Below are 15,789 nucleotides of genomic sequence, written 5' to 3'. Positions count from 1 at the left end.
ACACCTGGCATGGATACCCTCTGAACCAAGAGTGTTGTAAAGCATTTGGTTCTGAGATGGCTTCATCTGGTCTCCTCCTGAGACACTCCACATTGCGATGTGGGCTTTGGACAGATGGGTCAGCCCTGGACAGCTCTGCTTGCCGAAATCTCTTGGGGAAAAAGCAATGATTTCATTATTTCCTAAACACACAGATGCTGCTGAGCTTGTTAAACAACGACGAAAAGAAATAAAGTGTCACTGCCCCTGCTTCCTTGTTTTGAAAAGGTGTGCTGTGTCCAAAAGGATCGGAGGGCATCACTGTCACCTGCTGTTATGCCTGCAAATTATCCCACTCCTTAGGAACCCTCCAGAAAGAGCAGGTGGGAGGGTCAGTGGGTGAAGGTCTTTACCACCAAACTTGATGACCCAAGTCTCTGACCCCTAGAACCCACCGAAAGGAGGAAGGGGAGACCCAGCTCCACAAAGCTGTCCTCTGACTTCCACGTGTGAGCTGTGGCATGTATATTTGAGCACACATCACAAATGCACATACATGCATACATACATACATACACATCATTTTTAAAGGAAGAAAAAGAAAAGACATCCTATGGAGAACCACAGAGAGGCCTCGCTGTGAGAGAACACAAAGAACTGAGCCCTGAAATTCATGGGGGAACCGTACCCTGTTCCTGGCTCCCAGCAAGCACCTGTGGACTGCTGGTCTCGAGCTCAGAGTTGGCAGTGAAGGCTCTGGTCTCCAGGACACATGGAGCTCTCAGCACAGCTCCAGAACTGCTCATCTGGGGGCATCTGGGCTTGGGGGTTACTGGTGTGTCTGCTGGCATGTGGCAGCAAAAATCAGTTTGTTTTTAAAACTTTATGTGTACGTGTGTTTTGCCTGTATGTATGTCTGTGCACCACATGTGTGCCAGGTACCCACAGAGGCCAGAAGAGGGTGTTGGATCCCTGGGGAACAGGAGTTACAGACAGTTGATAGCCACCATGTGGGTTCTGGGAACTGAGAACAACGGCTCTGCCGAACTGCTCAGATCTGCAGCAAGCGCCCCGAACCCCCAAGCCATCTCTCTAGCCCCAGTGAAGACAGCTCTGGGCTATTTTAAACTGTCAAAATGTCATACCATGAACTATGCCACATGGTGCTTAGACGGCAGCATAGGCAAGAGCCTAGAATGTGACTGGACTCAACATTTTTGAATATCCTGATTCCCCAAATAAGGGGTCATTACACGGACAGGTAAGTTCTCTTTGCTCCGCCCCGAGAGGTCCCAAGGGGGTTATTTTTAATCTCTGCTTTCTTATTGGTTTTTGTTGTTGCCATTTTGTTTGTTTTGAAATACAATCTCAAGCGGCTCACAGCATGGGCTCTAACTCTCTCCTTAGCTAAGGATGACCTTGACCTTCAGATCCTCCTGAGTCTACCTCCCACATTACTGGGGTCGCAAGCACATCCTACCATGCCTGGTGTGTAATGTTGGGGACGCTAGACAATAACTATACCCTGAGCTACATCCCCAGCCCCAGCCCACTGGTTCTTAATCTATAAACTTCCTCAAGTAAGCTTAATGAGCACGCTGAACTAGAAGCTATAAGCTGTGTGACCTGGGTCAAGTCCCTTGCTGTCTCTGAGCTCGGTTCCTCTTCTAACACCAATGGTAGTGTCTTGATTCTTTCTTGATTCACACATTTTCTTCAAGATGTTAGAAGGAGAACACAGCTGGGGTTGGTGAGATGGCTCAGTGGGTCAAGGCACTTGCCACCAGGTGACAACCTCAGTTTGATTCTAGGGACCTACGTGGTAGAAGGAGATGAGTGACACAGTTGTTGACACATGTTGCCTCACCTACAAATAAATGAGTGTAAAAAATAAATAAAAATAGAAAAAGAAAAAATAGAAAAAGAGGAGAAACTATAAAGTACATAAAGAGCAAAGGTGGCTTAGGAACACTTCAAGATAAAAGCGATTTCATAGCCCATTTTTACAAACCCACTGTCTTTAAAAAAAAAAAAAAAAAAAACAGAGCAGGAGACCAAGTCATTATCTGTTCGGCTCAAGTGTTTATTTAAGCATGTGTAATCTGTTCCTGTTGGCCACAGGACTCCAGCCTCCTGTTCGAATGGCTGCCTCAGTGGCTCATGCAAATGACTGAATTTCAGATAAGGCCACTAAGCAGCTGGGTGGGATCCCTGCTTCCAATCAGAAAGGAACCCTAAATTTAGTAAAACACTCAAGTTGGAATGTCCCTTTCCTCCTACAACTTGCCGCCAGCCCCATATCCCCTGATGTGGCAGCTCCACTTGCTTACGGCTGCAGCGAGCCAGGGCTCCCAAACAAGCAAGGCTCTCCATCACTTAAGACCCCTGCCGAGCCCTTTGCCTTCCACCCCTGCAGGCGCAACACTTGAAGAACAAGAAGTCTACGTCTGAGCCTGAACTTTGGAACACCTTCTGATCTGGCAAACAAATGCATTTTCCCCAGTGGCCTGTGTGAAACCCATGGCTCAATTCTGTAGTCAATTTCCTACAGCGCTAAGTCTCAACTCCCCACCACCCAGGTTTTTTGTGTTTTGTTTTGTTTTTTCTAGTTACAAAATGAGAATGCACTGCCACACCTCAGAAGGTGTTTATGGGGACATTCTAAAAATGTTTCCATCAGAACCCTTCTTCCTTCCTTGCAGACTTGAAGGGAGGGAGCCTTTGTCCCTAGACTATGAGAAAAAGCAGACAGTGTGGGTGAGGCATGGTGGAGCATGCCTTTGCCTTTCATCCTAGCACTCAGGAGGCAGAGGCAGGTTGGTCTCTGTCAGTCAGAGGCCAGCCTGGGCTACACAGTAAGACCTTGTTTCAAACACGCACATGCGGGCATACACAGTGCGAAACGGGAATGGCTTAAGGAACAAGCAGCCGTGATGGCAATTGGCAACTCTGGCTGAGAGGCGCTGTAAGCTGGCTAGCTGGCCAGCGAGCTGCTGGGTATTCTCCTGTCTCCACTTCCTGTCTCCAGACAGGGCATGCTGGCACTGCAGATGCTTTCCTTACTGCTTCCAAGTCCCAGCCATCACTCAGGGAGTCACCTCCCTCCCATATTTGTTTATGACTTGCCAAACAGAGCACAGTTGGAGACTCTTCCCTAGTCCTCAGTCATTGGCTCCGCAGGGCCAAGTGACCCCAGTGTGTGCAGTCCTGGGGAACCCCAGCAGCCCAGTGAGATGGGGAGGCTACCTCTCCTTTGCTGAACTTGCTTTGTGAGGAGGAAGGTTGGCACTGACTGTGAGGGAATGAACCGAAGGGAAAAACCAGATCCCTGGGCCTACATCAAGTGTGCCTGAAGCCAACCGGCAAGCCTCCCCCACAACCAGCCCAAGCTGAGATTGTCCATAGGTACGCCACTTACACACAAGTCCACCAAGTCACTTTTGTTCGTTTGAGCCAGCTGAGTGGAGTCTCATTACGTGGCCTAAGAAAATGACAGTGAGTTTGTGCAGCACCCAAGGGTGGGGGTGGGGTGGAGGGAGTCAAGGGAGACCCTGTGCTAAGACAAACCATCCTTTGGAAAAAGATTTAAGACTCTCTGTGGTGGTGGATTTTGATTGTCAGCTAGATTTAGAACCACCTGTCTTGGGGGATGTTTCCAGAGAGAACTGACTGAGGACAGATGACTTGTGGCCTGAGGAAAAGGCAGTGTTGCTTGCCACTGTCTGTTGCTCTCTGGGTGTGTCCATCACCGCTGTGGTAATCTCCTGCTGACTTAAGACTCCAAGTTCTCTAGCCTCCAACATGGATTGACGACAAGTGATCCCCCAGATCTTTTGGGCCTCCAGAGCCATTTTGGGACTACTGAGGCATCAGGCTTGGGGGTCTGAAGAGCTTTTGGAATCCTGGCCTCGTCAGCATGCAGTCACTGCAGGACTGCTCAGCCCTGTTGGGTAAGATAGGCAAGGATCGTGGCTCCTCATCCTTCAATTACCTCAAGGAAACTTCTGTTAGCAACCAATGACCTAGCTATTGCATCACCTTTTCACAGAGCAGCTTCTCCATCACTGACACTAACTGTCTAACTCTAACATGGCCCTTGGACATTGTCTTTGTGGTGGTGAGAGAACAGCCAAGTGACCTAGGAATAACTAAGGAGCCATGACCTGCAGAGACTGAGGAAGATGGGAGTTGCTAGTCTAGAGGCAAACTAGCTCTGTGCAATGTCCCACAGTGCCAACCACACCCAGACGCCACCAAGCCTCCCCACCATTGGCTGAACCCTTAGTCCCAAGGGTTGGTGGGTTGTTGTTAAGTAACACTGAGCCAGTGGCCACCCAACCTGCTCATCTCTCCAGAACATGGGTCTTGACTTCCTGGGGACACTGAGGCAAGGTTTTTTTTCTAAGGTGAAATCCAACATTATACACCAACCCTTCTATAAGCAGGCTGGGAAGCATTACCAGGAACTGGATGGAAGCCTTGGGCAAGAAATACAACCCAAATAGGAGTGTATAGAGACCCATGAACAGGTGGTAACTTACAAACCCTCCCAACTATGGTCATGTGGCCCGGAAAGGCCCTTCAGGGTCACCATGGCTGGCTCACCAGCATATGTACCTTAGAAGACACATTGTGATGCTCCCACCATAGCTAGAGAAAAGGAAAAAAAAAGCCAACTGTTCAGCTGGTAAGGCTGATAAATCACGAGAGAACATTGACAGCCTTGCTAATTTAGATGAGCTACCTTCTCCTTCAGCTTAGTCCCAGTTTGGGCTCCGCTCATGGCAAAGCAGAGAAATTAAAGATTTGTTAAGAGACAACGCGATCTGAGAATAATGAGATGGCACAGGTTTGGGAGGTGGGGGTTGTTAGAAAGAATTTTTAAGAGGTAAACTCATTTTAATGACAGCCGGAGAATTAGGACATAATGGTCAGCTGGGTTCTCCACTTCGTTTCCTAATAAAGGAAAGTACTGGGTGACAATGAGACAAAGAGACAGAAACAAATGGTTCTTAAGTCACAGATAATTAACTCGAAAGGCTCGCCTGTGGCACATTAATATGCCAGAGCAAACAGCTTCACAAAGCTTCAGTCCTTATGGACCGAAGCCCATTTCAAAGGTTCCTAAAAGGTAGAGACTCCTTCTGGTTTGTGGGCTAAGAAAGGAAGGAAGATGACAGATGCCAGTCTTTACTTCTGCTGGGTGCTCAGGTGGGTTGCAACTTCTGCACAAGAATGAGGACTTGGTAGGTCCCATCGGTGTCACCCCATTTCCTCTCTCTCCAGGACATTGAGGGGTGGGGTCATAATGGTGGACCTGGGGAAGGGCTGATCTCCTGGTCCTCATGAATCTGCAGTGGTTCATACCTTCGGGAAATCCTAACAGTCAACTTGACAACCTGGAACCACCCAGGAAGAGTGACTTAGTTGAAGAATTATCTAGAGCAGGTTGTCCTGTGGGCACATCTGCAGGGTGTTGTACTGATTATTAATTGACCCAGCCCACTGTGGGAAACTCTATTCCCTAGACTTGGCCCCCCAAACTGTATAAGAGTGAAGAAAACTTCCTGGGTGAGCAAGCAGGTGACATGGGTGCAATATTCTCTCTGTCCTTGACTGTGGGTGCGGTGTGATCAGCTGTCTCAAGCTCCTGACGACGCAACTCCCCTGCAAGTATAGACTGGAACCCGGAACTGTAAACCAAATAACCCGCTTTTCCCTTCTGTGTGTGTGTGTGTGTGTGTGTGTGTGTGTGTGTGTGTGTGTGTGTATTTTATCACCGCAACAGAAATGAAACTAGGACAGAAATCGCTATCCATTCACAGTGACTCCTCATGAACTCTAGAGACATCCCTGATCCACATGTCATGATAGTAATCCCCAAGGCTAAGACTATGAGCACTGTATTTACGAGGTGGTTGAGGCGTGTGGAGGAATGGTGAGGTCGTTCAGCAGGCAGCTTTGCCTGATGTTTCTGAGTTTAGTCAACAGAACCCACAAGGAAGGAGGGAACAAGGGAACCAACTCCTATAAGTTGTCCTCTGATCTCTACAACCGTGATGTATGGGCATTCACGCACGTGGGCGCACGCGCGCGCGCGCGCGCGCGCACACACACACACACACACACACACACACAGACACACACGATTATATAAACACAAATAAAAAAAGCCTGAGTGTAGAATTGGGGCACTTGAATAGACACCCTAGCATCAGGGCTGCCCATTTCCCATCTACCTTGGAGCAACTGAGTACAACTCTATCTGCTGCGGGGGGGGGGGGGGGGAGACAGTGTGCCACAGGAAAAGCCAATCTGCAGGGTCAGGAATGAAAAGAAGCAGGTGTCACTCTCAACTTATTTGAGCTCAGCATTTTTGCAAGAATGAGCAAAGCTCCAAGGTTGAGGAGTGAAGTGTTGGGGCGTGGGGCACTCCTCACCTTGCCTCAGCTCAAGTCTAGAACTCAAAAGGACTCATTGTCCCAAGCACTGTCAGCTCTAGTAGGTTTTCTTTAAGTTCTCTCTATCTGCAGCCATTAAAGAAGTTAGCCCCCTGCAGCTCCCCCACCAAAAAAAACCCTCAAACCCTGTAGTTCATTCATCCATCTCAGCCCAGAGTCAGCCACTTCACATTAGACTAAGACACATTATGCAGGCAACTGCAAGATCCAGAAAACATCTGCTCAACAAAATGAGAATTAATGGCAAACACCACACGGATCTTGAGAGCTGAAGTCCCCCCAGATGCGCAGAACAATAAGGGGGCCATTAAAGGCAGCTGTTGACTGGGAACTGATTCCAAGGGCTCTCAGGAAGTCAGGGTCCCGGTTTCACACTCAGTATTGGCAGGTTGGGGGGATTTACGTCGCTAAGTACCCAGAGCCACCCAGGCTAAGGATGACAGTCACTCCCTCCTTTCCTCTCCTAGGAAGACAGCAGCAGTCTTGCCCTCCCAGCCTCTCTATTGTCTTGCTGGAAAGCCAGGCCCAGCTGGCTGAGGCTGGAACACATAAGTGAACCATCCTTGGGAGGGCCAGTAATGGAACATGACACTCCGGTGCCCAGCTTCAAACTCCAGCCCCTAATCACCGCGCAATCACAGACATCTGGAATAGCTTACAGATCACCTCCTGCCCTTCAGCGATAGCTGACAAGGGCTGAATTATCCAAGCCACTTGCTCCACGAGCTCAAGGGTGTTCCCACGGCTGTAATTCAAAGTGATGGGATCAGTCAGAGAAAAGTGCTGGTGTGAGTCGATGGGTTCTGGCAGGCGCAATCAGCACCTGCCCTCTGGGTGGACATGGGAGTGTCTCAGAAGGACCAAGGTTGGCAACGCTTCGCTGTGAAGTTTCAGAAAAGGTTGAAATTAAATTTCAGATGTCTGGAGAGGGGTGTAAAAAGAACGGTGTGCTCGAGCTAGGAAGATGGCTCCGTGGGTAGAAGGCTCGCTGTGGAGAAGCAAGGCCCGAGTTAAGATCCCCAACGTCCATGTTAAAAAGGCAGGACAGGGAGGTGTGAGTCTGCAGTCCCAGAGCTGGGCAGGTGGAGACTGGCCAGCTGGCTTCTAAGGAGGGCACATGATCTGGCCCAGAGACACCCCGTGGTCTTGTCGTCCTACCCTAATCTTTACTACTGTAAAGTGAGTTCCAGGTTCAGCAGAAAAGATGCCTAACACTCAGCCCTCCAATCTCCATAGGCATGTGCTTACACAGATACAGGCATGCACACACACACACACACACACACACACACACACACACTGATGTTTTTTAGATGTCTGGGGAAGATATAAAAAGTCTTGTTTTGGAAAGCAGACAAAGCAGCTAGCACAGGTGAGCCCTGAACACTAGGTTCAAGGTTGGTACAGGGTTGTCATGAAGAAGCAACTGTTAGGATTATGCTTTAGTCTGCTTACTTGTGATGTCATTGCCTACCTGCCATGGGGCGTGGCCTTGCCCAGGGCTATATAAAAGGGCAGCCCTCCCTCGCCCCTCCCTCTTACTTTTATTCTTACTCCTCAGCTTACTCCTTTCTCTCCCTCTTACTCTTCCCCTCTCTTCTTCTGTCTGTGTTTCTCTCTCTCTTTCTGGGGTACCCCTCCCCCTTTCCTTCTCTCCCCATGCTCACTTAATAAACCTCATATATTCTAATATCTGACATCTGGTAGCTTCTAATAATTTTCTTATATTAAACACACAAGCCACAGTTTTGTCCTTTTAAGGAAAACATGTCCTGGCCTAGAGGCATCCTATAGTCTTGTTGTCCTACAAATCTTTACTACTGTTGGACAGTCATTACCACAAGCCTAACTACAAAGTCTCAGGAACGTCCGTCCATGAGTTGCTCTCAGCTATGTGAGCTTGGCAGCCAGTGTCATGTGCTATACATCCCTTGACGGGGACGAATCGAGATCAGACAATGTAAACAGCCACCACTTGTAAGTGTGGGGTGTCACAGGGAAGCAGCAGTCCTAGGGGAGGGGGATTCAGAGAGAGTCTTTGTCTCCACTGGGAACATAGAAAGGAAGTGGGGGGGAGAAGTCTCAAATGAGAGGTGCTATCTGACTACTGAAGGTCAAGCAAGATACAGAATTCTCTGCAATTTCATAATGAATTTTAGTCAGTGTCATTGCACTCACCTTGCCATCCCAGGCAGGCTCAGCCCTGCTGCCTGGCCACTGAGGAAAGCTCTCTGCTGGACTGAATTCGCCAGAGCAGGCCTTGCGAATGCACAGAGTGCAGTGCCAGCCGCGAACACCAAGACAGCAAAATAAAATTTGTCTCCTCCCATGGGAATCTGGTTTGGAGAAATGCTGCCTGTTACCATCCCTGCTGAGAGTCTATTTAACACAAAAGCCAGAACGATCCTGCAGCCCAAACAAACTCAGGTGCAGTCACTCAACTCATCCGGTTGTTTGTTTGTTTGTTTGTTTGTTTTTTAGTTCAACACTTTGGGTGTAGTGGTGCGCCCCGGGCGGGGGGGGGGGGGCTGATGCATTAAAGTTCCACAAACTAGGAGGCTTCAAAGGCAGGAATTCATTTTCTCACAGTTCTGAAAATCAGAAGACTAAAATCTAAGGAGGGGTTGCCTGGACCATTCGTGGCCTCTGTCTGAAGGCTCTAGCGACCAGTCCTCCTGTGTCTCTTCTTAGCTAGCGGTTGCCAGCAAAGCCTTTCTCTCCCTTCATGTGGTGTTCTTCTTCAATGTCTATATTTGAAGTTCCCACTGCCACTCATGGGACTAAAGTCAACACTGATCCAGTGTGACTCTATCTTAACTTGGTGTGTATATTGTCTAAGGCGACTCTATTAAATAAGGTCATGTTCACAAATTCCGGTATAGTACTCACCATACCTTTTTTTTTTTTTTTTTTGGTCAGTCTCTATGTTTTCTTTGAGAGAAGTCTCAAAATATTGTTCTATATTAACCTCATGACACCAAGCTTATTTGAACCTGAAGCCCTCTCATCAATGCATCACCCAGGAACATCTAACAGATATTAAAAAGAAAGTGTATTTTCTTTTTATTAGAACATATTTGAATATAACATTACCAGAGATGGCAATGCACACCCAAGAACTATAATGGTACTTTAAAACCTTGTAGTAACAGTCCAGAATATCTCTTTTAAATTATCTCTTTAAAACCCAAAGGTCGTGTGGGTCTTCACTAGTATAACATGAAGATGAGACCAGGGTGCATAGGGGCAGCTTGTACTCAATCCAAGAAATCATTATTAATCACCACATGGTTCTGCGTAGCCTGATGGGAAAGAAAAGTCATCACCAGTCATGCCCAGCTGTGAACTGGGAAAGCCGCAATAACAACCCCGCCTGGCAAGATATGTCCGTGGGTGCCATAGTGGCGTGAACATTACGGGGCTTACCAACTACTTTATGATTAGATATAAAGCTTGCTCAGAGGAGATGCATGGCTGATATTATCAGTCTGGGGTAAACTTACTACTGCTATATTGTTAAAAGGGCAAATTATCAAACTGTCTTCAGTCTCCCAATGGACAGATCAAGTTGTTACTGTTTCTCTATACCCGGAAATGGATGGCATTCTCAGGCCTCACCAGAGAAGCTTCTTTGTGCAGTGGACAGTGCGATTAACACAGAGATTCAGAACTGGCCAAAATGCAAAGAATAAATGAGAGCCATAATTGGGACATCTATTATCATATCTCTTGTGCCCAAGGCTTGGGAAACATCAAGGAAGAGAAGGAAGAGGGGCCTAAAGATTCGAAGACCCATGAGTCACAAAGGACTGTGTTGAAACAGTGTCTTCTGGACATTACAGGACCACTGCACCCGAACTCACCTCAGGTGTACTTGTCTGTATGAGAGCAAGCCAGTCAACATTCTAGCATGGGTGAGTGTGAGGAGGGGCTCACTACCTCCCACCCCTGGCTTAGAAACTATTGACAGCTGTTGGCTATTGGTGGGGGTGGGGGGAATCATTTCTCTTTAAAGGTGCAGCATCTAAGGTTGCCTAGGCCTCAGTAGATGCCCTTAGACTCCTAGTCATATAAGCAGCACAAACTGGACTCAATAATTTAGGGGAAAAAAAAAAAAAGAACATGAAGTCTGGGGCTGTAGGGGTGCATCTGGGAGAGATAGAAGGAATGGGGGCAAATATGATCCAAACATATTGTATGCATGAAATTCTCAAATATAAAAATATCTGATTAATAAAGAAACACACTAAATAAATTACTGGCCCTGGCCTAGGATAGTGGGAACAGGGAGGGCGTGGAAGAGATTTCTTCCTTTGGGTGATGAATTAGGGTACAGTAGGAACACGAGCCAACTGCTTCAGGAAAGAGTTGAGTGGGATGAGGCAGGGTAACTTGAGATGAGGCCCAAAGCACACAGGGTCCAGGGGCACCGAATAAAGTCACATGCAGTCACCTCCCTGGTCCCTGGTCCCTCTGTGATTCAGACTAGATTCCATCATCTCCCAGGTTAGCGGCGGCTTCTCTCATGCATCACCATACAGACTTAGTTGGTCACTATCGAAACTCATAGTGGTGATTTGCATAGCATGTCTCAGGTGGTGCTGGTGCCCTGAGTTAGGCGGAGGAATGAAACGAGACACACCGACATGCTTTTAAGACTCAAAGTTTCTCTCAAGTACTCTGGACCCTCCTGGGCTTGGTGAATTGCACATGGCTGACCCCTGATTCTGCTCCAGGTCAAGTCTGAGCAACACGTGTGCTGCTAGCCCATAATGACCTACTTTTCTTGACAGGAATAATTCGGTGAAATTTTCACAGTACTTCTATTATTTTTTATATACTAAATAGCATTCTGAAGATCCAGAACCATGGCAGTGGGTTCTCAGGCCCCAACCTCCCTCTTTCACTGCCAATGTGGCAAGTATTGACATTAAGAACTCTTACCCACTCAATGCTGACAGAAAACAACAACAACAAGAAAGACATCATTCACAATAGAAGGAAACTAAGTCTGTGGTGTCAGGAGAGCCTTGCTAACAACAATCCAAAGAGCATGTTCCCAGTCAGTCACTGTGGAAGCTGACGCTTAGGGAACAGAGCTGTGAATGAAACCAGCGCAACCCACCTATGTCTGTCCCTTCCTGGGGTACTCGCCCTCACTGAGGAATTCTAAGCCCTATAAATTCCAAAGACAAAGTTTCTTTGTCTTTGAAAAGAAAGCACACAGGGCTGTCTGTCCCATGACTCCAATCCAATCAAAGACATTTTCAACAGACTGTAAGATTACAAAAAGGTTAAGTTTCTGTGTGATTCCTTCATGCAAATTAACTGTAGAGATTCTCAGTTAGGAGTGCTCACACAGGCAGCTTATTACTCAAAGCCACAGTTCACGCCAACTTCTACCTTTACCAAGGCTACTTCTCTCCAGCTGACAGTCACTGTTCCCATTGGGAACACAATTTTCAAAAATAAGCCCACCCCCATATACCTTCATCAAATTTAATTTGGTATCAATAGCCAAAGAATGTAGCTCGCCTGTTGAACCGATCTCAAGGGCAGTGCTAGAAGCATGTTCCCCAGATCCTCTGCATCTCCTGTTTCAGAAGCGCAGACAGCAGCCACTTGGGTGACTGGCATGGACAACACTGCCAGGATGCTATTGACCTCTTAAACAGCATGCTAGCACCACGGTTATCCAAGCTTCCCACTGAGGTGAATAACATAGGCGCTAACTAACCGGGAGGAAAGATATGATGATTGACTTAGAAGGCAAGAGTGTTTTTCTACCCCAGCATTACTCTTGTTGGAGACGGCACCACAGAGCAGAGTGTGATTAAGGCTAAAATCAAAGCCTATGTACTAGAACTAGAACACGCTATAGTTTCTGAATTTATTCACTCCCTCCAATTCCTACAATAAAGACATGATTCTACAAATCGCACAAAAGACATTTGCTCATTAGAGACTAGCTGTTACTGAGAGTAAATAAAAGAGATTTCCGTTAGAAGAGTCTGAAATTACCATCCGTACACGCTTACCTCTGAGACCAGAAAACAAATGTGCCAGAGGAAGGCTGGCAGGGAGAATGGAACATCATGGAACTGTTTTCAAAAGGGAAATTAACTGGTTGTTCCTATTCTGGCTTAGCTGAAGCTGTAAAAGTCGAATCAGATACGTTTTTCATAGTGGCTTTGCCTGCCCCACAGTGAAACAAAGTCCCCAAACCCTGAACCACTTGCTGTTGTTTTGATGTGGCTATTATTGATGTTTTCTGCTGAGTGAAACCAAGTGACTTCACACACCACCCCAAAATGAGAGTCATCTTCAGAGACCACGGATGTGGTCCTGAGTGTGCCAGTTCCCAGGAGCCACCATGAAGGTACAAGGCCCTGTTCTCACAGGCAAATCCAGCCTTAAGGTCTTGCACCTCTTGGCGCCAAGAGGCAAACAGCTAGCACGCAGGATGGACCACAAGGACCACAAGGCACTTCCAAGAGCAGGCTGCCCATAGGCTGAAGTTCATCTCAGCGTCACCCAAACCAGTTCCAACCTGACAGCGCCAGGAATGATGTGATGCAAGTCAATGTCCCTACCTTCTCTTCCTGGGACGTCAAAGCCTCTGCTTTCCTGAAAGAGAAGAGAGACGTGGTCTTGAAGGATAATTCATAGGTGCCGAAGGTACAGGTACTTGCAAATGACTCCTGTCTTGTTAGTTGCATTTTCACCAAAAGATGAAACAAATAGTAAGGTGGGACAGACGGCAATGCTGTCTAGCCTCACACAGCACATGTACGTACACGTACACACACACACACACACACACACACACACACACACACACACGGGTCAATGCACACACACATACACACACACACACACATGAGTCAATGCACACACAGACACATGTGCAAATGTAAGCAACTTATTACTTTGGTGACTTAGATTTTAAAAATACATTATTGGGGCTAGAGACACTAAGATACAAACTGGTTTTCAGAGGACCCCGAGTGTCGTGTCCTGCACCTATCCAGGGGCAGCTCATCCGTAACTCTAGCTCCAGGAGATCTGGTAACAATCTCTCTTGGCCTCTTCCAGCAAGTGCACTTATATGGACCTACTCACCAACACCCAACACATACATACCCAAAATGTAAAACAAAATTAAAACAACTAAAAATACATTGTTAATAATGCAGTGTTTTCTTTATGTGCAGTTTGGGCCAGTTCCAAGTACTGAAAAGGAACTCAGTTCCAGGCTGTGGTCCCATGCTTTGACTCATTTCTGTGTGCTTATGATGACCCCAGGAAAAAAAATATCATCTAGTATCTGATTATAGCCAATTCATAGTTTCTAAAGGTTGAGATCTCATGGACAATTTGGATAGCAAGTCTAGGTCACTGGGCCACGTTAAGCCCTTTGCTTTTCCTAATCCGATCTCAAGGATATTTTTGATGCCAGCTCTGTGCAGTGCAATAAGCAAACTATTTCAGAAACTACCCAGGTACCACAGGATGTCTGCATTAATATTCAGTTGAACAGGGAGCTTCAGAGGCGATACACAGTACCGAGAAATCAAAGGGCGATTTGCCTTGATAAATGCCAGCATTTCAAATTCAGCTGGAAACAAGGAAAATTATTTTTTAAGAGAATCTTTGAACATGGCACTGAATAATGGACAAATTTTCAGGCAGGGAGCATGGAGGGAGAGTGCTTCAGGAGGAGAGGAGGAGGGGACAGGAGGGGGCTCGCTGAGTCAGTATCCAGTGGGCCGGGATGAGGAGGAAGATCGCACTCGTGTGAAGAATCTACACCTCATCATAAACGACCAGTTTAAGATGAAAACTCCACCGGCTGAGGCAAGCTAGAACTCTGCACTGTATAGAAAGAGAAAACAACGAGTGCGGACCTCCAGTTCCTCTGGACCTCCAGCTCCTCCGCACCAAGATCACTCCATGGCGGCACTGCACTGTAAGCAGGTAGCATGGTTGTTCCCACTGTGGAGTTCTTGGCTAGCGCCCCTGTGTGGTCAGGAGAGGGAGGCAATGATGGAAGTAAACCAGGAAACCATACTGGAAAGTCTCCCGACCTATGATGGTTAGTTTAAAAATGTCACCGTGCCACACCTAGAGTTCCCCTGGGAAGAGAGTCACACTTGAGGAATGAGCTAGCTCATTCGGCCTGTGGGCATGTTGGAGGGAGGTTTGTCTCGATGGCTAATTGATCAGAACGCAGTGCATTGTGGGTGTTTCTGACCTATGTAGGAGTGAAGAAAGTTAGCTGAGCATAAGCAGTGAAGAAGCAAGCACGTGTCCTTTCTCTCTTTGCTCGTGACTGTGGAAATGGTCCCTACCTCTGTTTCCCCTCACTGACAGACCGTAATCTTCAATTATAAGTCAACTAAACCCCTTTCCTACTGATTTGCTGTAGATAGGATGTTTCACACAGCAACAGAAATGAAACCAGATCACTCAGGTCACTCCTCTCATGAGTGAGAAGCCCTACTGGGGACCAGTGGAAGACATGTCTGCGTCACACAAAGCTGGGCAAACCAACAGAAGCTTAGTTCACTGCTGAGAACTAGCCAGCACTCAGCAGTGTCGGGTCTGCCGAGACGATGAAACAAGTGCAGCTTCCGAATGCTGGGCCCCACGGGGACTCGCGGGGTCAGGGGTTAAAGAAGTGGCATATGGAGATAGTAACGGTTGTATAAGATGCATACTCTCTCAGCCTGCTCCTTGGCAGCTCGGTCCTGGGCCTGCCATCTCCATCCCCTGCAAAGCACCACGTGTAGTCACAGTCGGTGCTTATGCTACCAGGAAAGCCTTTGCAACTTTGTTATTGCGGTTGCATGAAAAATAGGCATTAAGGAAAATAGATGTCTATAGAATGTTGCATCTCCCCGAATAGCATGGCATGTCTGTCTGATCATCTCTTCAGGTCTGTGATTGCTTCTTTCAGGAGTATTCAGGGCTGCAGAGAAGGCTCAGTGGATAAGAGCACTTGCCACACAAGCATGGGGACCTGAGTTTGGGTCCCCAGACCCTATGAAAAGTCCATATGTGGAGGCCACAGGTCAACTTTCAGGAGTTGGTTCTCTCCTTCCACAACGTGGATCCGGGGCACGGAACTCAGGTCATCAGGCTTAACGGTAAGCACCTTACCACTGAGCCATCCTGCAGGCCCAGCAACTAGTTTTCATGCTGATTTTAAAACCAGCCACTTGGGCTGGAGAGATGGCTCAGAGGTTAAGAGCACCGAATACTCTTCCAGAGGTCCTGAGTTCAATTCCCAGCACCCCATATGGTGGCTCACAACCAACTATGATGTGATCTAGTGCCCTCTTCTGGC

The 15,789-nt window shown here is 47.5% G+C and overlaps 1 protein-coding gene across 1 annotated transcript in view; it reads right to left on the bottom strand.

The window, feature by feature from the left end:
* Fstl4 (follistatin like 4) overlaps positions 1-15,789 on the bottom strand; it is a 409,490-nt gene that overhangs the window by 347,483 nt on the left and 46,218 nt on the right. Inside the window, exon 3 of the mRNA XM_051167894.1 lies at positions 13,034-13,067. Coding sequence (XP_051023851.1) covers positions 13,034-13,067 — 34 coding nt within the window. The remainder of the gene's footprint in view (positions 1-13,033; positions 13,068-15,789) is intronic.

The sequence above is a fragment of the Acomys russatus genome, chromosome 25, assembly GCF_903995435.1.
Source record: "Acomys russatus chromosome 25, mAcoRus1.1, whole genome shotgun sequence".
Classification (NCBI taxonomy): Eukaryota; Metazoa; Chordata; class Mammalia; order Rodentia; family Muridae; genus Acomys; species Acomys russatus.
This window is presented reverse-complemented; position numbering and strand designations above follow the sequence as displayed.